Source organism: Mirounga leonina, unplaced genomic scaffold (genome assembly GCF_011800145.1).
Source record: "Mirounga leonina isolate KUSES-001 unplaced genomic scaffold, KU_Mleo_1.0 Mir_180, whole genome shotgun sequence".
Taxonomy (NCBI): Eukaryota; Metazoa; Chordata; class Mammalia; order Carnivora; family Phocidae; genus Mirounga; species Mirounga leonina.
The window spans coordinates 4,334,957-4,361,970 of NW_023270469.1; the positions used below are offsets into that span (position 1 = coordinate 4,334,957).

At 52.5% G+C, this 27,014-nt stretch overlaps 2 protein-coding genes across 3 annotated transcripts in view; one reads left to right on the plus strand and one right to left on the minus strand.

Moving 5' to 3' along the window:
• Nucleotides 1-2,915, plus strand: part of MEAK7 (MTOR associated protein, eak-7 homolog) — a 55,957-nt gene extending 53,042 nt beyond the window's left edge. For both annotated transcript variants that reach the window (XM_035024676.1, XM_035024677.1), the window contains one exon: nt 3-2,915. In XM_035024676.1, coding sequence (XP_034880567.1) covers nt 3-116 — 114 coding nt within the window. In that variant the 3' untranslated portion in view covers nt 117-2,915. The remainder of the gene's footprint in view (nt 1-2) is intronic.
• Nucleotides 2,916-9,727: 6,812 nt separating this feature from the next.
• Nucleotides 9,728-27,014, minus strand: part of ATP2C2 (ATPase secretory pathway Ca2+ transporting 2) — an 81,142-nt gene continuing 63,855 nt past the window's right edge. Inside the window, exons 13-28 of the mRNA XM_035024509.1 lie at nt 23,629-23,753; nt 23,399-23,496; nt 22,450-22,551; nt 21,453-21,542; nt 20,668-20,769; nt 18,489-18,645; nt 17,123-17,293; nt 16,305-16,402; nt 16,163-16,213; nt 15,093-15,259; nt 14,211-14,279; nt 14,004-14,120; nt 12,736-12,883; nt 11,374-11,472; nt 11,138-11,279; nt 9,728-10,416 (exon numbers count right to left, since the gene is read on the minus strand). Coding sequence (XP_034880400.1) covers nt 10,298-10,416; nt 11,138-11,279; nt 11,374-11,472; nt 12,736-12,883; nt 14,004-14,120; nt 14,211-14,279; nt 15,093-15,259; nt 16,163-16,213; nt 16,305-16,402; nt 17,123-17,293; nt 18,489-18,645; nt 20,668-20,769; nt 21,453-21,542; nt 22,450-22,551; nt 23,399-23,496; nt 23,629-23,753 — 1,855 coding nt within the window. The 3' untranslated portion in view covers nt 9,728-10,297. The remainder of the gene's footprint in view (nt 10,417-11,137; nt 11,280-11,373; nt 11,473-12,735; nt 12,884-14,003; nt 14,121-14,210; nt 14,280-15,092; nt 15,260-16,162; nt 16,214-16,304; nt 16,403-17,122; nt 17,294-18,488; nt 18,646-20,667; nt 20,770-21,452; nt 21,543-22,449; nt 22,552-23,398; nt 23,497-23,628; nt 23,754-27,014) is intronic.

Below are 27,014 nucleotides of genomic sequence, written 5' to 3' on the forward strand. Positions count from 1 at the left end.
AGGCCAAGAGCAGCAAAAGCATCCTGGATGTGGACCCCGAGGCCCAGGCCCTGCTGGAAATCAGTGGGCGGAGTCGCCACAGCGAAGGGCTCCGGGACGTCCCGGAGGATGAATGAGGAGGTGCCCCCGAGGTCGGGCCTTCCTAGAGCTGGATGCTGGCCCCCTGGACAGAGCGCAGCCTGCGGAGCCCTCCCCATCTCACTGTGTTCAACACAGGGCTGCACTGCGCATGTCCAGGTGGTCCAGGGCATGCTGAATCAGAACACAGTAAAATTCCTTTGATGTTATGTATGGATTGGTGGGTGCATCTCGCAGAAATCCCGAGTGTCCGTTAGCAACTTAATCCTTATATGCTCTTTATTTCTTGTCAATGGAATCCGAAGACACGGACAGGACTTCTACCCGAGTTAGTGCCTGATGGGCACGTGCATTCCTGCCGTGCAGGGTGGGGCTCTGCCTGCTGGGGGTCACCTGGCCCCTGCTCAAGCCATTGCAGTTAAAAACGTGCTTCGATGTTGCATTCCAGCTGATAAAGGGCAGAGGCATTGGGATGTCTCAGTGCCTTTTGGGAGGAGCTTCCTACAACCTGAAATTTCTGTATTTATAAAAAAGCATAAACAGTGAGAGAGCAGGTGTCCCCGTGGGGGTAGGGTCCTCCATAGGTGTTTGTAATAAGGTTCCTCCCCCACCTTTCTCAGCTGCTTTTAAATGAGTCTGTGCCACGGTCTACGGAGGTTCCAGGTGGTTCTCTTACTAACCTAAATGTGGGGAATTCGGAAGCTCTGAGACACTCTGTGGCATGAATTAGTGGTGAGTAACTTGACCGTACTGTCCTGGGTTCCTGACCCTGGCACCACCTCTTCAGTGTCTCCCTCCGGCCCAGTGGCCCCCAAAGGGGTGACGGGTCATTTGATAGCAGGGACTCACTTGAAACGGACTCGAGTGACCCCGGCATGCTGACCGATGACCTGGGTGGGTGTCTGAGGCCGGGCAGGAGAATCTAGGCCTAGATTCTAAGGGAAAATCTAAGTGAGAAGTCTCTCCTTCACGGACGGAGCCGTGGGCTCGGCTTGGAGACCTACATTTCCTTCTTGGGTCTTTTGCTGTAAACTTGGACCTTCTGCACATCTGACGAGAATGGGACCTTTTACTATAGAACATACCTGCTTATAAGCCATAGTGAGCCGAGCCGTTTGCATTTTGCAGGTGCTGCATTTTCTCCCAGGAGGCTCCCCCAACTTGGCACTTAGCAGTGCCCCTGACTGAGCAGAAGGCCTTGCAAATGCGCTTTTAAAAAGAAAAGTGCGTGCCCAGACAGTATGCAGAGGGGCAGCAGACTGACGCGCACAGACGTAGTCATGATGGATTTTCCTCCTAAAAAGCCAGTTTTTAATAAGCTGCTCGGGGAACATCGTGTGATCTCCCCAACCGATGGGATAGCAGATAGGGGAGGTGAGGCTCCTCAGATCCTTACCATAAATCCAGAGCGTTAGGTCGGTCCTGCACCTTCCATCTGTTCTGGAATTTCTTTTTTTAAAAAAGCAACTGAATACCTCACTAATGACAGGCCTGTTGGTATTTGTACCTTAAGTCCCATTGCGCTTCCTCTGCTCAGGGCTGTCAGAGAGGCTTGGATTTTGTTTGTGGGCGCACTCGGCCTTGTGCCTCTTCTCATCAGAGGGCAGGTGACAGGCGGGGACCCGTTTCCCAGGACGGCACGCTCAGACAGGGAAAGGCGGGTGCCCAGCCCAGGCGCTTGGCCACCTGGGGGTGCAGCCCTGCCAGTGGGCTTCTCTCGCTGTGAGGTTCTCCACACACAAACCTGTCGAGGGTGTGGCCACGGCGAAGGCCACCATACCTGGCCACCCTCCCTCCGCCCAGGCCTGGGAAACACGCGGTGCTGGTTTTAACAGTGAAGAGGTGGTTCTTCTTTGCAACAGAAATAAGAATTCAGGGCTAGTGGTTTTCCTGTGAACGAAGACCAGTCAGGGCCCCGGAAGGTGCTGGAAGGAAGAGGTGAAGGGATGGGGTCCATGATGCAAACAGGGCTACCGTTACTCCCCCCACCTCCCCATGCTGTCTTTATTAAAACAATGGCCATAGGTGGACATGGTAAAAAAGGTTGAACTATGAAGGATGTAACTTGAAAGGTGAATCTTCCTGCAGCCGTTTTCCTTCCCAAAAGGCAGAGCCACTCAGGAGAGAACCGCTTAGGTCTCCGGCCGGGGGGACCCATTGCACGCCCAGCAGAGTTGTGCGTGCCAAGCTGGTGCGTGCCCCGCTTGTTCTCGGTGGAGGTAGCTTCAGAGCGACCCATCTGTCTCCCGCTCTGACGTCGCGGACCGTGCCGTGCCCCGGGATGCGGACGCCCCGTCGTTGCTGGTGCCCAGGCCCCGCGGCCGGGGACCGTGTGTCTGCGGCTGGTCGCTGCCGGGGCCCCGCTCCCGCATGTGTGTCTCGGTGTGCGTTTTGTCCGGAAGAATGAACTCGCAGAAGCTGAATTGTTGGATCAAAAGGTGCTTCTTAATTTAGATGCTGACAAATGAGCAAACCTCTTGAGTTCGGCTGATGCTCCTGACGTCCCTCCGTGCCCGCGGGCCGTGTATATACTGACACTCCGATACAGCTTAGTTTTTGGGGACCTGGTGTCTTCTCTGAGTGACAGTGAAGGGCTTCAGTTTTCAAACGCCGTCTGTGTCCTACGCTTCACCTGGTTTTCTGGGACGTGGGTTTTCTTCTTGCTGATTTGCAGGAGTGCTTTTTCGAATGAAGCAATTGTTTGCTAAGTATTTTTTCCAGTTTGTTTGGCTTTATGTTCCTATGTGTAAATTATGCATTTTGTCCTTTTTTTTACCAGCATATCCTCTTAAGGCTTCTGAGATTTGTAGTTTGCTTAGAAAGTTTTTTTTCCCCACTCTGTGATTAAAAAAAAATTGTGTTTTCTTCTGCTCTGCTTTCCATTTTTCCTTCTAAATTTTTGATCCATTCACAATGTAATTTAAAATGTACCTCTATCTTGCCCCAAAATGAATTCCAGTATCTTTTATATTTAATGGTATGTTTCTTTCCCACTGACTTAAAGTACTACTTTCTTGGGGCGCCTGCATGGCTCAGTCGGTTAAGCCTCTGACTCTTGATTTTGGCTCAGGTCATGATCTCAGGGTCGTGAGATCGAGCCCCATGTCAGGGCATGTGTTGGGCATGGACCCTGCTTGGGATTTTCTCTCTCTCCTCGCCTGCCCTTTCCCCACCACCCCCAAAGAAGGGGAGGGGAGGGAGTAGAGGACCACTTTCTCAACCCCTGCATTTCTGTATGAACTTCAGTCTCTGCCTCATGTTTTAAAGGGGTCAAAGCTATTCACCGATGACTTCTCTGTTTTGGAAATTTCCTTCCTATGCTTGCCTGTTTGTTTTCTCTGACCTTGGGGAACCCTTCTAAAAAGTTTGATGGTTGCATTTTGGAGATAGCCTTACACGTGGACCAGCGTAGGCGGAACTGACACCTGGCAGAGGTGGCTTCCTCCCTCCCCCGAGGACGGGAACATCTACGTGTGCCACCTAGATTTCATTACTGCTGGTACTGGACGTGGACTTTTTTCCCTGATGACTGATTGAACATAGGAAGGTTTTTAAGTTCTTCTACCTAGTTTTGTACCCAGCTACCTTGCTGAATTCTTTGATCGGGGGGTTTTCAACCTTGGGTTTGTGTCAGAATCTTCTAGAAGGCGTGCTGAAGGGCAGGTGGCAGGGCTCCACCCCCAGAGTTTCTGACTCCTTAGGCTGGGGAGGGAGCTGAGAGTGGACATTTCTAATGAATCTCCAGGTCCGGTGCTGCTGGTTTTTGCCTCCCGTGATTTCTTCTTTTTCCCTGCAGCCTAACAGCTGTAACTGATACCTACAATGTGTTGAGTGCACTTCCTATGATTGTGTACCTGGAGATGGGGATAGCTTCCCTACTCTCACAATTTCTAGACCTTTTCTTTCTCTTGATTGATTGTATCAGCAAATACTTCCAGAATTTCAGTAGCAGTCATACCCGCTTCCTACTCTTGACTTAAATGGAAACGCCTCTGGTCTTTTGTCATGAAGCAGGATAGATTTTCGTGTAAAAGAAGTATTCCTTATTTGTATTTATGTTAAGAGTTTCTGTCCAGATGTTGAATTTTTTTTTTTCTTCAAAGATTTTATTTATTTATTTGAGAGAGAGAATGAGATAGAGACAGAGAGCATGAGAGGGAGGAGGATCAGAGGGAGAAGCAGACTCCCCGCCGAGCAGGGAGCCCGATGTAGGACTCGATCCCGGGACTCCAGGATCATGACCTGAGCCGAAGGCAGTCGCTTAACCGACTGAACCACCCAGGCGCCCCGGATGTTGAATTTTATAAAAAGTTTTAACACCCATGATTGCCTGATTCAGAGGTTTTAAATAAGGAATATCAAATCAGTAGGGCGCCAGACACTGAGCTACGTCTGTATGTTAACTGACCTGCTTCGAGTGTGTGAATTCAGTTGGACCGCATTCGGGACTTCTGTAGCTGTGTGTGCAAAGGAGTTGGTGTGTAGTTCTGTTGGGGTCTGATTTTATGTAAGTCATGCTTTAACATTGTGCTAAGCTTACAAAAACAATTTAGAACTTTGCTTTTCTGCAGGTTCTAGAACAAAAGCAAATGAGAGTCCCTTAAGGTATGGGTAAAATTCATCAGGAACTTTTTGGTTTGGTGGGCAAGGAGGGGTGAGCACTTGAGAACCTCATCCATGTCTCTTATCATTTGGGTGGTTTTAAATGTCTGCTGGGGTTCGTTCTGACGATTTTTAAATTTTTTTTTTTAAGTTTTTTTTTATTTATTAGAATGCAGGAGCAGGGGGAGAGGAGGGAGAGGCAGAGGGAGAAGCAGGCTCCCCGCTTAGCAGGGAGTCCAACTCGGGGCTCGATCCCAGGACCCTGAGATTATGACCTGAGCCGAAGGCAGACGCTTCACCGACTGAGTCACCCAGGCGTCCCAGATTTTTAAATTTCCTGGTAAGTTTTTCATTTTATATAAGTCTTCAAATGACTTTACGTAGTATTAAGCGAAATACGTGAAATCTGCTGTAGTTGTGGGTTTTTAATTGCTGTCACTTTTCCTACATGACGTTGTACCAGTTTTGTTTTTTGAAGTTAATTGTGCTTGTTATCTTCTCCAGCTTTTTTTTTTTTTTTTTTTTTTTACAAATTTGAGTTGACTGTCAAATTACTAAATAAAAAAGAGTGGAAGTAGGTATATAAGCAGAGGTGTTACTTTCTTCTTCAAGCTCTGTCTTCTTTGGCGGCACTGGGTCGATTCTGAGGCGTGTGTTCATGGTTGGCTTCTAGATTTTCTGCTGTTCTTACTCCGATTTCTCCTTAGACCCAGGAGGTTTAAAATTTTGGTGTGCTGGAGAATTTTCCTACAAATGGTAGTGTTGATTTTCAGTTTTGCTGATTAGTGATTCGAAGAATTGAGTTTTAGCTGTGTCCTTACCCACGGCCAGTTGGTCTCCTACTGAATTTTCCGTGCGCTTTGCTACATTTTCCATATGGTGCTCTATGAATTTGGACGCTCAAGATAAAACGTTGAGGTTTTAGTGGTGATTGCGTCTCATTAAATTCCCTTCCTGTCTCACCTAATGCTTTTGGCCTCGATTTTCACCTTGTCTGACATTGTGTCACCCCAGTGTGTGTGGTGTTTGCCTGACGATTGTAGCTCGATTTTGAGTCTTTTTTTTTTTTTTTATAAACTTTGAAATAATTTAGATTGACCTAGAGTCCCGGGAGTGCCTGTGGACTCCTCACCCAGCTTCCTCTAATAAAAACGTCTTCCCTACCCCTAGCACAGTTGCCCAAACCAGGACATTGGTGTTGATACAATACTCTCAGCTAAACACCAACCTTGTTCGAATGCCACCTGCTTTTAGGCAAACGCAAGGCTAAGGGCACAGTCTTCCTGGTGGCAAAGCTGCCCAAGCCTTCTGATACCCACTACTAGTTCAGAGGGTTCCCCACATTACCCTTGGGTTGGATAATTCACTAAAAAGACAGAACTCACCAAAACCCACTGTACTGTTGGTCAGGCTTATGACAGGGAAGGGTACAAATCAGAACCAGCCCGAGGGTAGAATCTGAGAGTGTTCCAAGAACAGGGCTCCCGGGCCTTCCCCGCAGTGAGTCCTTCTAGAGAATCACCAAGCCTGGGGGTGGCCTTGGGGACCTCCGGCACCAGCCCTGTGGAACTTGATCTCGTGTATAGATTCATGTGACCATCACCACTGTTGATGTGAACTCTTCCATGGCCCCCCAAACTCCCTTCTGCTCCCCTGCTTATAGGCACGCCCTCCTAACCCTGCATCCTGGTGGCCTCTCCTCCATTCTCCGTCACCCTTATTGTCGCTTAGAGAATGTTAGGTCAGTGGAACCATACAGTACATAACCAGTAAGACTGGTTTCTGTCACTCGGCATGATAGCCATGAGACCAGCCCAGGATGCCACGTGTCCGCTCCCATGTCCACTCCTCCTCATGGCCAGGGCGTCCTCTATCGTGGGGGTGCTCCCGAGTTCCTCCATCCATTCCCCCACAGAACCATGTTTGGGCTGTTCTAAGATTTGGCTCGTACAAGTAAAGGTGCCCTGAGCATGTGCAGATTTGTGTGTGCACGTGAGGGTCCGTGTCTGGGACCCTAGGACCTAGCATTGCTGGGTCACAAGCTAAGTGTGTGTTTAACCTGATGGGACGCGATCAGCCTGCTCTGCAGAGTGGCCGTGACACGCACCTGCCCTCCAGCAACACGCGGGAGTCGCTCCTGTCCTCGCCAGCACTTTGATAGGTGTGTAGTGTATCCCCTTGCAGGCTGAGGCGGAACATCATTTCCTGTGTGTGTCGTCCTTGGTGAAGACTCAGGTCAAGGCTTTTGCCCTGTTCCTACTTTTTTTTTTTCAGTGTTAAATTTTAAGTGTCTAAAAAATATCCTGGATTAAAGTCTATTTTCATTTTTGAGTATGAGATTTGAAAATATTTGTTGTCCAGTCTGTTTTTGTTTTTGGTTTTTTTTTTCCCCAATTCTCTTAAATAGTGACTATCCTGGGCAAAACGTTTTGATTTTTGATGAAATTCAATGAGCCTTTATTTTTTCCTGGATTTTTAAACAATTATGTTTTTATTCAAGTATAATTTAGTGTTGGAGGTGTACAATATGATCCAACAATTCTATGTATTTCTCAGTGTTAAGTGCAGTGTACTTAAAAAATTATTTTTAAATTCCAGGAGAGTGAAGATACAGTGTCATACCAGTTTCAAGTGTACAATATAGTGATTGGGCACTTCTGTACATTTCTCTGTGCTCCTCATGGTAAATGTTCTCTTAATCCCCATCCCCCCCACTCACCCCCATCCCCCGCGCCCTCCCCTCTGGCAGCCATCAGTGTGTTCTCTGTAGTTAAGAGTCGGTTTTTTGGTTTGTGTCTTCTTTTTCTTTTTTCATTTGCTTTGTTTTTGAGATTGCACTTATGAGCAAAATCATATGGCATTTGTCTTTCTCTGACTTATTTCACTTAGAATTATACTTGCTGGGTCCATCCATGTTTCTGCAGATGGCAAGATCTCATTCTAAGATTTTGAGGATGAGTACAGGGGTGGGGGCGGGGGGGGGCGGGCAGAAAGAGAGGGAGACTCGACTGAGCAGGGAGCCCGACACGGGGTCGATCCCAGGACCTCGGGATCATGACCTGACTCGAAGGCAGACGCTTAACTGATTGAGCCACCCCAGGTGCCCCAAGATCTCATTCTTTTTATGGCTGAGTAATACTCCACTGTATATACACTACATCTTCTGTATCCGTTCATCCGTGGATGGACGCGAGGCTGCTTTCATGTCTTGGCTATTATAAATAATGCTGCAATGAACATGGGGGGGCAAATACCTTTTTGAATTAGGGTTTTCATTTTCGTTGGTTCCTCAGGAAGTTAAAAACAGAATTACCATATGACCCAGTAATTCCACTACAGTGTATTTACTCAGTTTCTTTTATCTTTTAGGGATGGTCTTGTGGGGTCAGGTCTAAGAACTCTGCCTAATCCTAGATCCCAAAGATTTTTTTCCCTGTTTTTCTTCTGGTTTTGAGCTGTGGCTCATTTTGAGTTCATTTTTGTGGAAGGCATGAGGCTTGAGTCGAGGGTGGCTCTTTCTGCTGTTCCAACACCATTTATTGAAATGACGATGTTTTCTTCATTAACTTGCTTCCGAATTGTTGTCCAGAGTCACAACATTTCCTTTTTGGGGGAACAGTTTAAACTACGTCACTGTCCTTAGACGTTTTGGGACTAATCAGATTACTGCATATTAATGTGTTGCAATAGTTTGTGGTTTTCAAGGAATTGGTTTATTTCCTTTGTTAAATTTCTGTGCCTGAGATTCTCAGTATTACTGTTGGACTATCTCGAGGGAGCTGGCATGATCAACCACCTTTGTCCCTAATATTGGCAATTTGTATCTTTTTCCCTTGGATAAACCTCTGGCAAGACTGGCGATTTTATTGAGATTTTAAAAGAACTAGCTTTTATTTGATTTTTTTCATCAAAAATCTTTGACTTAACTGATTTCTGCTGTTTCCTACTTTTATTTTGGTGAATGTCCCTTTGCTGCTGAGGGGTGAGCATTCTATAAATGGGAGTCAAGCTAAGTTGCTTAACAGTGTTCAAGTCTGCTATATTTTGATGAAAAGATGGTTTACATTTGCGTGTAGTCTGATTTATCCATTTTACTTTACGGTCAGCATTTTGGGTCTTGGTTAGTAAGATTTCACCTGTCCCTGTTCGTAGTTGTTATTATTTTATCTTTGACATTCACAGTCTACCTTGGGCTGTTTTGTGTGGTATTAAGGATGAAGAGTACTTTTTTATGTTGTTACTGCAAGTATCAGTCGACCCTGGTGGTTCTTGATTATTTTTTAAGGGGCAGCATGGTGCTTGGAGGCGCCCCTGATTTAGAGCCACGGTGGGCAGCAGGCTGTGGGGGGGGGCGGGCAGGAGTTACCAAGGCTTGGCAGCTGCTGAGCCAGTATCAGCCCCGCCCGAATGGCTTCCTCTTGGGCAGCCCCCCTCAATCATACTTTCATAGGGACGGCACATGCGTGTCTCTTCCTTTAACTCTGGTGTCACCAGCAGGGGTTATGGAGGGAGGATAGTGACCCCAGGCCATGCATCTTCCTTCCGAGGATTCCGAACTTTGCCTGGGAGCTGCAGGGGTCCACTCTGACCTCCCTCTCCCTGGTCTGGCCCAGGTGTCACCACCCCAGGCAGCCGGTTTTGAGCAAGAGGGTTACTTTTCTGTGTCAATTTGGCCAGGCTGTGGTGCCCAGCTGTTTGGTCAAATACCAGTCTCGCTGTTCCCGTGAGATTTTTTAGGTGTGCTTAACATTTCAATCAGTTGGCTTTGGATCACGGAGGTTGCCTCCATAACGTGGGTGAGCCTCATCCAATCAATCAGTTGAAGGCTTAAGAGAAAGGCCTGGGATGCCCGGGAAGGAAGGAGTCTCATGTTGGCGTGCTCCTGAGTCGCCAGCCCCCTCAGTAGTGTGAGCGAGTCTCTTAGACACGGCTGTGTTCCTCCCTGTCCCCATCCTAATAACAGGGGGCAGGGGCTAGTGGTTACAGCTGTGGCCTCATTTCACGGATGCTGCTCCTCTGTGGCAGCTTCTTGCCTGGCCGCTGCCCTCCCTTATGAACAGTCCTGGGGCTCATCCTTAGGCAGCCGGGAAATTTGCTGGGTCCTGGGGCCCAAGGGAAAGGCCCTTTACTGTGGACCTTAGAGGACGGCGGCTTGGTTCAGGCTGCTCAGGGCTGGACTGTTGGTCGCCCGGGACGTGGTTGGGAACAACAGGCTTCGTGGATTTCCAGAAGTGGCATAAGGTTTCCCACGTGGCCGCTTGTAGGGAAAACGAACCAGGCGCGGGCCCAGCACACCCCAAAATGCCTGCTTGCCCCCACCTGATGGGGGAGGAGACGGGGCCTCAGAGCAACCAGAAGCCTTGGCCCCCCATCTTACTCACCCGTGGGCCGCTGTGGTACAGCGAGGAAGGCGGCCAAGGTTCGTACAAATCACTGTGGTTTAATAAATAGTGAGGTGTTTCTGTGCCGTCTGCTCCCAGCCCGTCCTCGAGCCCGGGGCAGAGCCGGGGGGAAGGGGGGAGGCGGCCGCACCGTGTCCTAAAAGCACCCCGCCGACGAGGGGCTGGGGAAGGGCCAGAGTCACGTAAAAATAGGGATTTTACACAGGTGCGGTCCACTAGATGTCTTCTGGGTGAGTCTGGGCTGGCTTGGCTCTGGAGAAGAATTTTTCACATAGTTTGAGGAGCTCTGACAAAATGAACACGGATGAGGCCAAGCCAGTTAAAAGCAACAAATCTGCCAAAAGGGGAAAGGAAAAAAGGGGTCAGAGAGGACAGGATGACGCCCGCTTGCAGGAGCCTCGGCCCGGAGCTCCTTTTCCTCCATTTTGCCCTTAGTCACAGAGACCCCGGAGGTGAGCGGGGAGGACCCGGGAGCTGCGGACCAGACCTTTCCCTTCCCGGAAGCAGATCTCAACCCAGCGTGCACGATGCGGCAGAGCAAGCTCCACCACGACCTCCCTGTTTCCAGGTGGCTCTGGGCTTGGGGGTGGGGGGATGTCACCCACCTCAGCTAGAACAGGCCCCTCATCCTCCTCCCAACCATCGTGAGGGCAGATGCCCCAACCCCTGCTTCGGGCGCCCCGGGCAGCCCTCCCTGACTCGTTCCAGTGGGTCAATCCCTAGACCTTGCCCTGACCCCACAGAACCTTCCCTGGCTGCCCGTTGCCACCATTTCAGTACGAACATGGTGCCCATTGCCACTGGGGGCAGAAGGAGCCCAGACTTGCCCCCTACGGTCCAGCCCCAGGGCCTTGCTGTATATGCTGTGAGCCGCCAGCCTTGGGACAAGGGGGCCAGGAGCCTGTGTCCCCTGCTGCCCGCGGTGGTCCTCCTGGCTGAGGTGCCTCTTTCTCTGGTTCCCTGTGTGCTCCTCCCCGACCACATCGCGCTCCCACTCCGTGCCCACCGCAGTGCGCAGGCAGATGGGGGGGCAGGTGCTGACCCCTCCCACTCACCCAGTGCGCCCAGGTTCTCCGTCTGGAAGACCTTCTGCAGGGGCGGGATGTAAATCACGGCCAGCTGCCCCAGAATTGACCCCAGCACCGAGTACAGGAACATGGGGTTCCGGAGAAAACCGATCTCAAATATCAACTTGGTCTGCGGAGGAGAGGACACGTGTTGGCTCAGCGCTTCTCCCTGAGAAGGGATTGGGTCCTGCAGGGGAGGAAGGAGAGGGCAGCCCGGGGCGCACCTGAGAGCGGCAGGTCAAGGCATTGAAGAGGTCGAAGAACACAAAGCAGGTGAAGGTCATGGTCGTGGTGCGTGGGGTGCTGGCCCTGTCCGCGGGGATCTGGAACACAAAGGCACGGGCTGAGCGGGTCCAGGAAGGCGGTGCGCTTCCCGCAATGAACTCGTCCTGAACCACCCCGCGGGGAGCACCCTTACTGGGAACGGACCGGAACCTCCCCTCGGGCTGGAAGCAGCTGCTGTAACAGGTGACACTGGTCTCAGGACCACCGCCCCCATCAACCCCGACAGCTGGGGGGGCCAGCAGCCCGCACTCATGAATTTCAGCTGCCTCCCACACCCGAGCCGAAACCTTGCGCAGAGAAAGGGAACGTCCCTTCCTCCAGCAGGTGACCTGGTCTCCTAGGAGGGGACATTGCTACAGCCCCTGAGCAGAACATCCCTTCCCAGAGGAAGGTAGGGGACGGAGACCCTCCCTGGCTTGCGCACTGCTGCTCAGGACCTGAGGCAGGTCTCCTTCCCCTTGACCTCTCAGGGCCGGGCCTGGAGCCGCAGGTGAGAGGGACGCACGTTCTCCCCCGCCCTTCCCCCTGCCTGTGGGAGGTGGAGGGGAGCCCGCCCTGCCTGGGCTTGTCGGCTGGACCACGATTCTCGGCAGACTCCCCAGGTAGGGGCGCGGGGGGTGGCGCATGTGAGTTAGAGCCCGACTCCGGAGTCCTGGTGGAGGCCCAAGGTCCCGGAGAGGTGGAGGCTGCTGTGGGGACCCTCTGCTGAGGGCCACTGTGTGAGCCCAGGAGGGCCGGGGTCCCTGTCCCCACCAGGTGGAGCACACAGGCTGGAGGAAGGGGAGGCCTCCCCTGCCTGGCAGGTGAGAATTTGGGAAAAAGCAAGGCTGCTCCTCTGGAGAAAAACTGAGAACCTGTGGGGGACCCCGTGTCCCGTCCCTCTTGTTGCACGTGGCAACAAGTTCTCCAGCCAGAGCCCTGCATGGTGGCACGGAGGCCACCAACAGGTGACCCCTAAGTTCCTGCAAATACTCCCCTCCAGGGAATAAACTTCCTTTCAGTAAATTTCAAATTGTTGCCGTGAGAACAGAAAGCAGCTTCGGGTCCCATTTAGAATAAAATCTCCTTTCTTTTCCACGCCTGGGAGGCCTCCTATCCTCCAGCCCATCCCCCCCCTGTGGGCCGCCCCGGGTCCCCTGTCTTCCCTCGCTGACAGCCCCCTGTGCGTGTGCACGTGTCTCCCCCCCTCAGAGCCTGCGCCCCACGGCCGGGCAGGGACTGTCCACACCCCCGGCCCCGAGTCTGCTACCTCAGGGGCTTAGCGAATACCGGCTTAATAAGTCAGGGAGGACTTGCCTCACCTCTTTCCAGAAGATAAAGAGGGTCCCGCTGATGATGACGGCAGCCGACAGGAGGATCTTGAGGATGAGGGCTCTACCGAGGATGGTGTCCTTGACGTTCCGTGGGGGCTGCTGGAGGGTGTCTCTGTCCACCGGCTCTACCCCCAAGCTGCTCGGAACAAGACGTGGGGCGCCCTGACGTTAACCACCGAGAAGGGTCACTTCAGACAGCCGGGCAGTGGCTGAACAAGCGCAGCTGGAGCGGAGCACGATCCTTTCAGGCTCTCTGGTCAGCTTCGCAGGCACAGCGGGGCTGTGGGGGGCTGGGGAGCTGGGGCCCAGCGCCTCCAGGCTGTCCACGCAAGCCGGGGCCCTCTGTCTGCACTGGAAGCCTCCCCTCACACCCTCTGCCCCCTCCCTAACAGCCCAGCCCCTTCCATGGTGCCCCCCCCCCGCCCCGGTCTGGGCCCCACGGGCAGCCCTACCCTCCCCCAGGGCCGGCCACACCACGGTCCTGGAACCACCCTGGGTTCCCACAGCGGGCTGGAGAAATGGGATCCACCACAGAGCCCCCCACTGACTGAGCAGACTAAAACAGCGGTGGGGGGGCACTGGGGGGGACCCCGCTTCACTCCTGGCACTATTCCCAGCATAGAAAGAGGACTCTTGCCCTTGGCAGCTGTAACTGGTGATATTGAATTAATATTAGTAACATGTATCAAATATAATCAGATGAAACGGCACACACTGTGCCTCCCCTGCTCGTGGAGGTCATTCTTTCTCCTGCACCATTCGGCTAGCCTAACGCTCCCTTCTGATCCATCCAACAAATAACTCATTGACCAGCTACTGTGTGCCAAGCACAATTCTAGGAGCTGGGGATACCGTAGGGAACAAAACCACAAACCTTGCCCAAGGGGGGACAGATCTTAATCAGATAAGCAAGGACATACGTGCATATTTTCTCCCCTAGGGAAATATAAAGCAGGGAGGTGAATGAGAGCCAGGAGGCTGCTGTTAGAGTAATCAGGGAGGACTTCCTGGAGGCGGTGACCTGAAGAGAGGGGCTGAGCCCTGGAGCTGCACAGGGACAGCATCCCCCACTGACCCTGGCTGCACACACAGGCGCTTCCTCCCAGGCCTAGGGCATGCCGCTGGCCATCTTCCCCCCTAGGACTCCTGGGGACAGTGACTGTGTTTGCACCCACACTCTGTGCAGGGGCCCGAGGCTGCAGCGGGGGGCAGCCTGGTGGAAGTGGCGCAGTTCCCCAGCCAACCCGGAGCCTCACCTCTGTGCTGGTGGCCCGTCCATGATGATGTTGATCCACAGGATCTGCATGGCGTTGAGGGGGCTGGGCAGGTTGCACACAGTGGACAGAGTGATGAGGCTCAAGGCGGAGATGCTCCTGCGGGGCACACACAGGGACGGTCGATGGCTGCTTGCCAGACGGGCGCGCAGCACCTGACGGCACTGGGGGCCGCTGGCCTGGACTTACGTGCTCAGCTGAAACCGGACGAAGTTTTTGATGTTATGAAAAATCCCCTTGCCTTCCTCCACCGCATTCCTGCAAGAGAGGACAGAGTGTTTATGCACAAAGATGGGCCCGGCGGAAAGGTTCGGGTGCCTGCGTTAGCGGCGACAGGAAGCGATGGTGTCACCAGAGATGGCCTCGTGCCTGCGCACCACTTCCTGTTTGCCCTCCTGCTCCAGGCCATGCCCGCGGAGGAGGTCCTGACCGGCACCCTCGGGCGCTCCCACCCCCAATTACTTCAATTATGAGGAAAGACTTAACTAGAATGGATTAAAATTAGATCTAGAGGGCAGGCGATTTTTTTTTAAGAAAACAGAAAAAAGTGAAGAGAACAGGTGCTCTGTCATCCTGGCAGCTCAAGATCACATCAGCGACACAGACATTCCTGCCTTGTCTCCCTCAACGCGTGAAACGTCCGTGTCGGTGCAAACACGACCCTAGACTCAAACCACGCACGTTCACTTTCAGTGATTTTTACTTAACACTACAGCGTGGCATTTCTGTGTCTTTGATGCGTCCCTCAAAACCTCATTCTCAAAAGCCTCGGAGTCCTCCCGCTCTCGCTGTCGGCAGCCAGGGCGGTCTAGGATTTCCCCATCAACGCTGCAGCGACCGCTCGGGCGTGCGCCTCCATCCGCCCACCTGACCCCGGCGTTCCCGCCAGATGCGCCCTCGGGCTGCAAGTAGCGCCTGCTGCACGTGTCTGTAGCATCCCCCCCAGGTGCTCTTGGGCCTGGGACACCCGTATCCCTAGCAGAACAGATTTGGGGGATGGGCAACTGCTTACGCCAGGCATTTCTGCCACTAAAAAATGAAACGAAACGAAACACCTACGGAGCAACTTACATGATGGCTGAGAAGTCATCGTCCACGAGGATCATGTTGGCAGCCTCTTTGCTAACGTCTGTCCCCGTCTGCCCCATGGCAATCCCGATGTCCGCGGACTTCAGGGCGACCGCATCGTTCACCCCGTCCCCTGTCATGGCCACGATCGCCCCCCATTCCTGCAAAGCCTTGGTAAGGAAGAGGCGAGTGGAGGCTGCAGCCCTTCCAGAACCTTGCTTCCCTCTGGATGCTCTGCCTCTCCCACCGCATGGCCAACAGCAGAAGCCCCTCTCTCGAGTCAGGTGGTTGGGGTCTGAATCCCAGCCCCACCTGCACCAGCTGTGGGAACTGAGCAAGCCCTGAACCTCTCAGCCTCAGCTTCTCCGTCAGCAAAGTGGGGGCAACTGTCCCTCCTCCTCTGAGAGCTCCACTAAGACCGCGGGTGTGAGGCTCATGTGTGTTATCCATCTCCATTAACAAAGAAAAGTCACCTTACCCCTGAAACCACACGGTGCCCAGTAAGTACTAATGTTTTCTCTTAGGAATGCCGTGCATGGAGATTTGCTCCCGAGAACTAAAACCCCCCCAAATAGCATAAAGGATAAAACAGCCCGGAGCTACAGAGCACATCTTCAAAGCGCGTACAGGTGGGAGGCCGAGCACAGCGGCAGGGCCCTCCTCCCTGCACGACAGAAAACCACATCCGTTCTCTGCTGGGCACCCGCTGTGTGCCAGGCGCTGCGCAAGGCACTCCAAGGCCTGGCCTCCTCTAGTCCTCTCACCAGCCTTGTGAATTAGCTGACATCATTCAAACATTCATTCCCCCGTTTACAGATGGGGAAACTGAGGCCTGGAGGTGAGTAATGAGAACGATGCCAAAGAGCACTCGGCTAACAGAGGCTAGCTGCTTTTTATTCTTCTCTCTGCACCACCCAATCCCTGCTCCTGTTTTTGGTGAACGTGGCAAAGATCCCCCTGTTCTCCTCCTGCCAGTTTGAGGACGGCTGAGGCTCCCACCAGGTTGAGCCCTGGAGCAGAACCCCCCATCGTCCTGGACTGACTCTAACAGACAAATGAGGCACCCAGCTTACCTTTATGATTTTGAGCTTGTGCTTTGGGCTGGTCCTGAAGAAGACAGATACCTGGACACAGAGACGCAGAAGAGCAGAATCCGTGAACTTGGAGCTGAAACTACCCCCTGCCCCGCAACAAGACCCCCTGGGAGGAACCCACCTTTCTGACGTGGTCAGTCAGCTCTTCCTGCTCCATACTGTCCACCTCTTCCCCGGACATGGCTCTCAGCTTCCCGTTGCAAAGGCCAATGTTCCTTCCTGCACGGTGCCGAAAATCCATTCTGAGCACTTGCTCCCAAGCCTGAGACCGCTCCTGTGCCCACCCCTCACTGCACCTGCCTGCCCCCCAGGCCCTGCCTGGGCCACAGAGAATGATGAGAAAACCATGATGACATCATGCACTGAGCACCTGCCCTGTCACAAGATCTCAATGCCATCCACGCAATTAACTTGCAACAGAGGCCTTGTTATCCCTTCTTTAAAGGTGAGGAAAGGGAGGGCAGGGACTTCCCCAAGGTCACAGAGCTGCTGAGGGCTGATGCTGGAACCAGATATGGTTTTGTCTGATTCTGGAGCCTCTAATCTTTTCTCAGGGCCGGGTGCCTTGAGACAGGGCGGGGAGCAGACCAAGGTGTGACGCCCTCATTATGGTATTAAGTAGAATGAGAGGAGGAGGGCTACTGGCCCTCTGTGGGCGAAGAGCCTGGAGGTCAGAGGGGCTCAATGACCTGTGGGCACACGGCACGCGGCAGAAGCCAGCCCAGAAGTGAACACGGGGAATGCCGCTGCCTGGGAAGGGGGTGTGAACTCGGGGATAAAGGCCCCCAGCACGCGGGAGGTTGTCAGCGGGCACTAAGGCTCTGCCCCCTTCGGAGGATCTGCTGACATTTTAGGGCCAACCGTGTGAAGGTGGAGCGCTGGTCCTCGAAGCTCACAGTCCCGACGAGGACCCGCTGGCCGCCCGCCCTCCCCGCTTACCTATGGCGGAGGCGGTCTCCAGGCCATCGCCCGTTATCATCTTCACCGACACGCCCGACTGACAGAGCACCTGCACCGCTTCCTTCACTCCAGTCCTCGGAGGGTCGATGATCCCGACGAGCCCCAGGAAAGTCAGCCTCCCCAGCTCGGGCCCAGAGGCCAGGGCCAGCACTGAGGAGACACCAAGAGCCACAGAGGGTCCACGGGGGGCGAGGGCCAGGAAGTCCCCAGGCAGCCCGGCCCCTCGGCATCCCAGATCCTCCTCTGCCTGCGCGGGGCTCCCCGGGGCTCTGGATGGCTGGCCCCGAGGTAGAGAGAAATGTAGAGACAACCTGACCGGCAGAAAGTAAGACTTTTGTCCGCTGGTGGCGTAAATCCCAACCACACCCCAACCAGAGGGACCAGAATGAAATCTGCGAGCTGGCAAGCGATGGCACGGTCCCAACGGCTCTTCTGGTCTCTGCTGTTGCCACCTGCCCTTTTAGGGGAGCAGCTGCAGGGGAAGAAAAGGTGCAGGAGGGCACTATGGGGTACAGGCTGTCTGCTGGCTTGTCCTGGCCTTGACTCCGGGGTCCAATGCTCCTGGAGGGGGTGTTGTGAGAATGACCTTACTTTGTCACCTTCCTGATACTGGAGGGGCCGTGGTACCCTTCCTCCCTTTCCCAAAGCTGCCCTCCCCGCCCTGCTCGGCTCCATCTCAGCAGACCGGGACATCCTCACTTTGTACGCTTGTCCGCAAGCTGCTAGCAATTTATCATGTCTCTTTCCTGAAGGGAAAAACCAAGGCAACTGGCACCCAGCCCAAAGCTTCTCATTGTCCCCAGAGAGAGAAGACAAGGGTTCCAGAGTGTTTTTAAATACTTCCTCTGACAACGGACAGGCTGACAAACAGCGCTCTGGGAAACGTGAGCTTTCATGTTCAGCTCGTCAGGGGAGGCGTTGCCCCTGGTGCGGAAAACTGGAAATGGCCAAGGAATGAAATGTCTGCCTTGATTTCAAAGAGTTTTGGGTTTTCCTGATGGTAAGCAATGAGCAAAGACGACCAATCAGGAAAATCAGTGTTTCCGGTACGCCTCATTCATCTGTCTTAGAAACGTCAGCAGGGAGGCACCAGCTTTTCTCACACACATGAGCTGCGTCCGGACTAACTGGTGTCATTTGGTGGCTGGGCTTGCGGGGGGGGGGGGGGGGGCGGCTGTCTGTCTTTCATCTACCCATCGATTCCATGTTTGCCTTACTTTCATTAGCACACTGCCCGGCTGCTGTTCTGATCAATCCCCTTACTAAGAACCCTGCATCAATGCACTTGAAAAGTCAGTGGTGCACTTGAACTTAAAGCTCGGGGCTGGGGACCAAAGGTACTGACCACGCAGGCCAAGCGACCCCATCCTCCTCTCCTCCTGCTGGCAGAAGGATCTCTGCTGGGGGGTCAGTGGAAGGGGGATGCCTCCGGAGTTGTACATGGTACAGTAATTAATCACTTCTTCAAAGGCCCCCTTCATGAAGTAAATGTCTTCCTGGTCCTTGGAAAAGAAAAAAAGTCCGCTGTCATTGGATGCTTCAGCTCTTGGTGACCGTCACCTCGTGCACACAGCGATGCTCACGGCGGGGCTCTTTCTGGTGGACCGTTACTGCTCACCAATACAGGACGGGTTAGATCAATCACAGGAAGGCCACATGACAGAATACCACACAGCCCGTGGAAGGACTGAGGCGGATCCTTGATCCTTGTTAAGGCCAGCGCGTGGCCCGAACCCGGCATAGCCCAGGCCCCGTTCCACCTGTGCGTGCGGGACTGCGCGCTAGAGGTCGATTTAACGGGCACGTACCGTTTCTGCTGAGTTCACCGCTGCACATGGCTCATAAAGGGGAACCTAAAGCCCCTGTTTTCCTGTGTGTTTAAGCTCCGTCTCCCGTAGACGGTAAGCTCTGTGCAGAAGGCGCTGTGCCGCTGTGAGTCTCTCTGTCCATGGCATTAGCACTGAGCCTGAGTGCCCACGGCGGGCAGGAATGAGCTCGTATGAGCTCATACAGAAAGGTGTCTAAGACGTCACCGTAAGGGGAAAAAAAGCAAATTACAAACACTATCTACAGCACGGCCTAGTTTTAAAACTACCACCCCATATGTTGCCATGTGCATATTTAGAACCTGGAATATTCCATCCCAGACTGCTGGGTGGGGGGTGGGGGGTGGGGGTGGTGATGGGTCAGGAGAGAAGAGGGGCAGAATTGTAAGGAGCTCCCATTTTTAAAGTTACACTTCCATAATTTATTTCAATGAGAATATATTACTCTTGTCTTTGGAGGAAAGAAAAAAGATTTGAAGGTATTAAAACATTTAAAAAATCTGTAACCCCTTTTAAGCAGAGAGGATTTGTACACCCATCTACTCATGGCAAAGGCCTGGAACGCGCTGGCCAAGCCGCCCACTGCCCTGAACAACAGAGGAGGAATCTCAGCACGAGCAAGATGTGACAGGTTCCAGAAAGAATAGGAGAGAAGTAAAGGGCTGGAGAAAAAGGTGGAAAGCAATACAAAAAAATTTCTTAAAAAACCCTTTTACTGTAGAAGATCTGAAAAGCTACAGAAGGTTAAAAAAGAAAAAGAGGGGAAAAAGAAGTCAGCTGTCATCCCCACGCAGGGTTAGCCATGAGGAGTTTGGTGCATGTTCCTCTCGTCACTCAAACCAGGTGCACACACATGCACGTGTCTATATGCACCCATGTGATGCGTGAGCTCACGGTTCACACCATCTGTGCTGCGTGCTGGGATGCACCTCCTGATCCCCCTTCAGGAGGGAAGGACTGTCCCCACCTGGTGATGATCAAAGGTGCTCATACCTGTAAAGAACTCGGCACCAGGATGTGAAGAAAGGACCCCCAAGGTAGCAAGGGGGGGGTCACTGTCAATGGTAGGAGCATGCATCAAAATTCCCAGCAAACACAGGTTACCGGCTCTACTCCTGATTTTCTTTTTAAAGATTTTCTTTCTTTCTTTCTTTTTCCTTCCTTTCTTTTTTCTTTCTTTTTCTTTCTTTCTCTCTTTTTCTTTCTTTCGTTATTTATTTGAGAGAGAGAAAGATTGCGAGCAGGGTGAGAAGCGGAGGGGGGAGAGAGAGGAAAGAATCTCAAGCAGACTCTGCGCTCAGCGAGGAGCCTGACAGAGGATTCGAACTCATGACCCTGAGATCATGATCTGAGCCAAAACCAAGAGTCAGATGCTTGGACCGAGGAACCACCCAGGCGCCACGCACTCCTGATATTTCTGACTCTGAGGTTCTGGGTGGAGCCTGAGAATCTGCATTTTTAACAAATTCCCAGGGGATGCTGCTGGTCCAGGAACCCCACTCTGAGAACTACTGTTTCAGGCAAAAATCTCAGAAGAGAACCCAAGATAATCAACGATCTAATTGCTATCAAATGTATTTTCATGTATTTGAAACTTCATAGAATCTAGGAGCTTTAAACTCTCCTCCTTGATGCCTGCATTTTCGTTCCTTTGGGGTGTAGGAGAGAGGGTGGGAAGGGGCAGAGAAGCAAGCTCACCTCGTTCTTGGGGCTGCATTTTACTGCCATCCATTTCTGCTCCGAACTGAATGGAATCTCTTTTTTTCTCACGTACGAATCTTTAATATCACTTAAGTCCATCTAGGATAATAACATGCAAGCTTCCAGAAAGTCATCCTAAACCAATCTCTATGCAAAGCTCAGTCCACTTAAATTATTCATGATTCAAACCATTTCCAGCAGATGAGAAATCCAAGCTCACAGAGAAAGGCCATTTGCTTTCAAATGAAATGTCCCACTCAGAGAAAAAAGGTCTCGTTTCTCTTGTTCAGGGACAGAACCAGCTTGGTCTTCGTGATAGCTTCTGGCACCCCACCCCACTGCCCACCGCTTTGGCATCCAGGGGTAGCCATTCTGCACGTGGCACTGGGCACAGAGTGGGGGCATTTCTGCCAAGTCCCAGACTCAGGGTCTGACCTCAGAGCCCTGCAATCAGTAGAATGAGCTAAAAGGAAGGGGTCTTTCCTGGAGGGGGGCTCGGGGGCCACCAGGTGGGTTGCATTCCTCTGTCTCCCCAGCACCTCCATGGGATCTGAGCCACAGGGCACCCGAGGATTCGTATGGGACTGCCAGGAAGGGTGGCATGGAGAATGTTCCAGAACCACGTGGCATGTCAGTGACTGTCCGAGGACGTTTGAGGGCACTCTCTCCCGTTATTACTAAGCTTCCCCGTTCCTCATCTGCTCAGACACGAGCTCAAATTCTGCCACTAATTCAGCCCCAAGTGCAAGAACTCCCGGTGCAGACCATCAGAGGGTCCCTACCTTCATGGCCAGGGCGATCAACGCACCTTCCGTGGGCTGTCCCATCACGGCGTTTTTTCTGATGATGGCGTTGTTGGCCACACAGCCTGCCTGAAAGGGGGGATTTCCGAATGTCTGTAGTTAATATTCGGAGCTGGCACCCCTTAGGGTCCTGGGCTCACTCATCCATGTGAAAAAGTCACATGCTGAAGGCTTGACCTATTTTGGGGGCGGGGGTTGGGGTGAGGGTGAGGGACAAGATTTACTCTTCAAAGTACATCGGGGTCCCCGCTCTTCAAAAGAAACACCGTAAATATTTACTGATTCCACTGAGCGCTGGTTGTCACAAGGCCCTTGTAAGGCGGTATCATGGGGGGTGGGGAGGCTGGGGAGATGGGGTGACCGCTAATGGGTACGGGTTTCCACTTGGGTGACGAACTGTCCTGAAATTAGATGCAGCAGTGGCTGCCCAACTTTGTGAATGTACTAAGGCCACTGAGCTAGTACACTTTAAAGGGGTGAATTCTGTGCTATAGGACTTACATCTCGATAAAAAATGATAATAAAAAAAAAACACACACACACAAAAAGAGCGTGGGGGTGAATCCCGGCTCCCTCCCTCCCTGGCTGGGTGATCCCGGACACTCTCGTCACCTCCGTGAGCCCGTGAGACAACATCTCGATCCGGACCTCGGAGGGCACCCGGCGTGTGGGAGGCACGAGTCCGGCTAATATTGCTCATATCGACAACGCAACCAGGCTCACTGTCCCACATTCGCCGAGTACCTTCTCTAGGCAGGTGTCTCTTTAAAGCCTTTCCAGCAGGTAGGGAGGAGGACAGAGAATATAGCTCTTCTCTCACCTCCAGGGTCTCCACCCGTTTCTGGGCCACTGGGACACCTGACCCCCGGGGGTGTGGCCCAGGTGTCACCGAGAACCAGCTGGCCCTCTCTTCAGGGCGAATCCCCATCAGTTCCTCCTAAATGCGTATTTCCACAGTGGGGCTTTTGACACTCACCTCTACTAATTTCCCCACTGAGACGTTGCTGAACTCCTTAATGACTTCCTTTGAGGGTAACAGACAGACGGTCCCTTTGCCGTTATACCCCACTCCGCTGACCTGCAAGGCAAAGCCGCAGAGAGGATGTCACCAAGCGTCAATAAGACCCTCCGCCCCGGCTTGTCCCCTCATCTCTTTTCTGGGGGACCCACCCCAGGGACAGACTCCTACCCACAAACAAGGCTTTAAGCATGAGGATGTTCCCTGCACATTTATCCATCAGAAAACCTCAAAAAGGGCCAAGCTTTGGAAACTGCAGAAAGCTTCCTCACCGGGATATTCAGCAGCCAGGGAAAACTGCTTCAGAAAACGAAGTGATAGCACAGAAGGGAGCTTCCATTCTAGCACAGAGGGAGGCAAATCTTCCCCAGGGAGCCAGAGCGCGGACGTGTAAGCCTTTGCAGCCCAGGGGTCTGCCAGGACCACGCTGCCCTGTGGCTGGGGCACAAAGGGAGCTGGTGACGGACAACACGTAAACCACAGGGCGTGCCAGCCGGCCGGCCACATTCTATTTACAGACACACGCCCTGGCCCGTGAGCGGTCACTGCTGACACCTTAGTCTGGAAGTTCTGTGAAAAACCCCACAGGATACACAAGCACGTTCCAGGGGCTTGCGACTGAGCCAGAGGCACAGGGGAGAGACTGAAAAACCCCGAGGGACCGTCATGGTCAGTTCATCACAGGCCGTTACGGGCAACTGCTTCTTTGCTTCTATGTCATGTAACGAGCTTATTATTAAAAGATCATCGCAAAAAAATAAAGTTGGCTCCCTTAACTCGGTCACGTTCCTTGCTGCTGTTTGTACCAAGCAAACTGTACAATAACCCATTTTTGTCTCTTCCTTACTGCTTTCTAGAAGGTTCCATGTACTTTTAGGAAGGAAAAGGTCCGCGGCACGGGGCTTACCTCAGCATGGAGCCCATCGGACGTCACCAGCTGGGTGACGGTCATCTCGTTGGCGGTCAGCGTCCCTGTCTTATCCGAACAGATGACACTGCAGCAACCTGTCACAAGGCAACCCCCGTTCAGAGGACAGAGAAACCATCACTGTTCATCCTCAAGCTAATGAAATAGCCCGGCCGAACGACCACTTCTTCAGTCCCATTTACAAGATTCCAACCAGCAAAGTCCCTTACCTAAGGTCTCCACGATTGGTAACTTCTTCACGATGACGCGCTTCTTGGCCATCCGCAGCACTCCCAGGACCAGCGTAACCGTGACGACGATAGGCAGACCCTCGGGAATGGCAGCCACAGCCAGGCTGGATCAAAAGGCCAGATGGATCACCTTTAACACATGCACTGAAGGAGGACATGAATCCCAACTGGGGTCACCAACACTTTGACCCGGTGAGGCATGTCTCTGGTGTCCCCCACGTCCCCGTTCTAGTCTGTTCCCAATCCCATGATGCACCCGTCTCCTCCAGCATCCACGGCTCTGAGTTCTCCTGTTGCAAAACCCTGCTCTTGGGAACGGACCTCCCCTATCAGACATCCACACTATAGCATAAATTAGTCCCTCAGTTGTTTTGCCTCTTAAAGCACTTTTGCACTTAATTTACTGTCGTTTATTAGAGAGAAAGGCCTTTGGGTCCTATGAAAGGAATTTCCAGAATTAGTAAGTGGGAAGTGGAATTTTTTGGTTCAGAGGATCCTCCCTGACTCCCCTGATTTTCACTTTTCACTGGTCTAGTTGTTTAGACACTTCTGATAAGGAAGCCAAACAAGGAAATTGAGGTTGAAGGGAGGTAGTGTGACAAAGCTGTGCCTTTGACAATTATAACAGAGCCATTTGGGTGTCCATTCGTTTCATCATTATCCCTCCAACTCTTTCTGTACCATGTGACCCCACCCTCACATAGCCACGGCTGATTGGTTTAGAGACAACATGTGACCCCAGCTGAACCAGTGAGCTTCTCTCTCGGGAAACTGAATTGGGATAAAGAGGGTGGATCCCTTCTTGTGGGAGGTGTGTCCGCAGGTGATGGGATGTTAAGGTGGGGCTCCTTCTGCCTCAGATTTGGTTCCAGAACATCATGGCGGACTGATTCCCCATTCCACACCCCTGAGCAGGTGTGGATGAGGCAAAGGGCTGGAGTGGGACTTCCGGCTGGTCTCAGGCCTGTGGGGGAGGCTGAAGAGTTTTGGGGCCAGGCTGGAGAGGGTGCCTCTGTGCAGAGCTGTGGGTGAACGCGACCAGCCACACCCCACCACGGCTCACCCTCTGCACCAGCACATCCAGCAAAGCCCCGTAGGCATTCAGCAAATATATGCTGGACAAACAGATAGGAATGAGTGAATACAGGCACGCCTCACAGGCACTGTGGGTTCAGCTCCAGACCCTCGCAATAAAGCGACCGTCCCAATACAGCAAGTCAGATGAACCTTTTGGTCCCCAGTGGCCATAAACGTTATATGTTTATATTGCACTGTCATCTATTAAGTGTGCAAGAGCACCATGTCTAAAAACCCAATGTGTAGAATTTAATTTAAAAATACTTTATTGCTAAAAACTGCTGACAATCACCTGAGCTTTCAGCACACCGGGTCACTGGTCACAGATCGCCATAAAAAATAATGACAATGAAAACATCTCAGATATTGCGAGAATTACCAAAATATGACAGAGATGTGAAATGACCTAATACTATTGGGAAAAATGGCCCAATGGACTTGTTCAACACAGGCGTGCTACAGACCTTGACATGGTGAAAAATGCAGGATCTGCAAAGCACCATAAAACGAGGGACGCCTGCACACCTAGAGCACGGGGCGAGAGCCGCGCTGGCCCGGCACACAGCGAGCATTCTACGGGCTTGCCTCAGCGTCAGAAAGCCTGGCTGCGTCGCACATGGCTATCCTATTTCATCTAAGCTAAGACATGGCTGATGGTGAAGGGGCCCACTGTCTGCGTACCACTAAGAAAAAATGCTGCCAGTTATTTAAACACAGGGTGCTCTCTTATCTCCTCATTTGTAAGAAGCAGTCTGTCCTGAGAAGTGTGAAAAAAGAAAGTGCGTCTTAGAATCAAAGAAATACGGTACATGAATCGTGGCCTTTTCCCTGGCAACAATGGAACATTCAGGGGCAAGTTCTCCGAACCAAGATTACTGAATTTGATCAAGGGACTGTGCCCAGTTTCTATGGTGACAGCAAGAAGGCTTCCTTGGTTTTATGGCAGAGGTTGACAAGACCAGCTAAGCAAACATTTGCAGAGGGCTAGGATGAGGACTTCCCCCCATGTGGTGTGGGAAGGGCGTTTTTACATGTACTTGGATGCTTGCATGATAATAAAAAATTAATCCACAAAGTAGTAAAGATTAGCATGGGCCAGGAAAAGCGAGTATACTGTGGAGCATCTTGAAAGTCACTTGAGGCAGAGGGAATTAGGATAAACTGTTTAAAAGAACAATTCTCAAGTTACTTCTTTTGGAGAATCTCTTCCTCACTAGCTCTCCTGCTATTTCTACCTTCTGATTCAGTGATTTCAAGCAGCTGACTCCACTAAAAATGTTCATCTTTGCAAAGTCACAAGTGAAATGGACAGAGTAAATTTTCTCTGGATGGCAAGCGTACCATGGATCTAGTGGGAGAAGTGAGAGGGAAGGGACGTCGAGATCTGGAACCAGAAGGGACCAGCAAATGGTACTGGGAAGGGCGGGCAGGGAGGGTCATGGAGGCCTTTTCTGTTACTTACTTGGAAATACTGAATAGTCATCTTGGCTCATAAAGACTTTTCTATGGTTTTTAAGGTGGGAATGGAATGTGCCATTATTTGGGGGACATTCTTAGGTGTCACGGCTTCTGAGTGCTCTGCTTTTTCTGGAAGTTCGCCCCAGGGCTCAGGCTCCTCTGTCCCTGCCCCACCACACCTGCCTCTGAAGGCTTAGTCACCTGAGCACTCTTGTCAGGGGCTCAACCTTCTTCCCCAGCCCTGCCTCTTGCAGTGGGCCACCACTTAGAGCAGCATTGGCACCCTGGGGAGCTTGTCAGGAATGCAGAGTCTCAGCTTCTCCCCACCCACCCCAGACCCACCGAATCAGGGCACCAGTGATTGGTGAGCAAACTTTCGCCAGGACCCTCCCGTCCTCAGGCTAATTCTGGAGACCCCTACTCTACACTGACCCACTCTTCCAGGATGCGCATCCTGGCCTCGAACCCCACATTCCACAGCCAGCTCCCCATGCCCCCGGAGCCCCCTCTCGGCTGCAGCCAGCTAGGGCTCACAGCCCTGTCACCTCCTGTGTCTATGTCAAGAACGGCCAACACGTTTCCAAAACAAGAGTAGCGATGGCCCAGCATGGCATGTGGAGGGCTCGGATGATGTTTTTTAGAATCAGGAGTAAAGGGACCCATAAGCGGCTGGCACTATGTGCCCTACCCAACTCCACTGTGTGGTTCTGCTCATGGAGCCCAGCCAGTCCCTCCTGGTGTCCCCAGAGGCCCCCAGCTCAGTCCCACCCCCCACCGTGGTGGGACCCTCCCCGCTGAACCCCCTTCCTGCCTTCTCGAGCAGGCTCCTC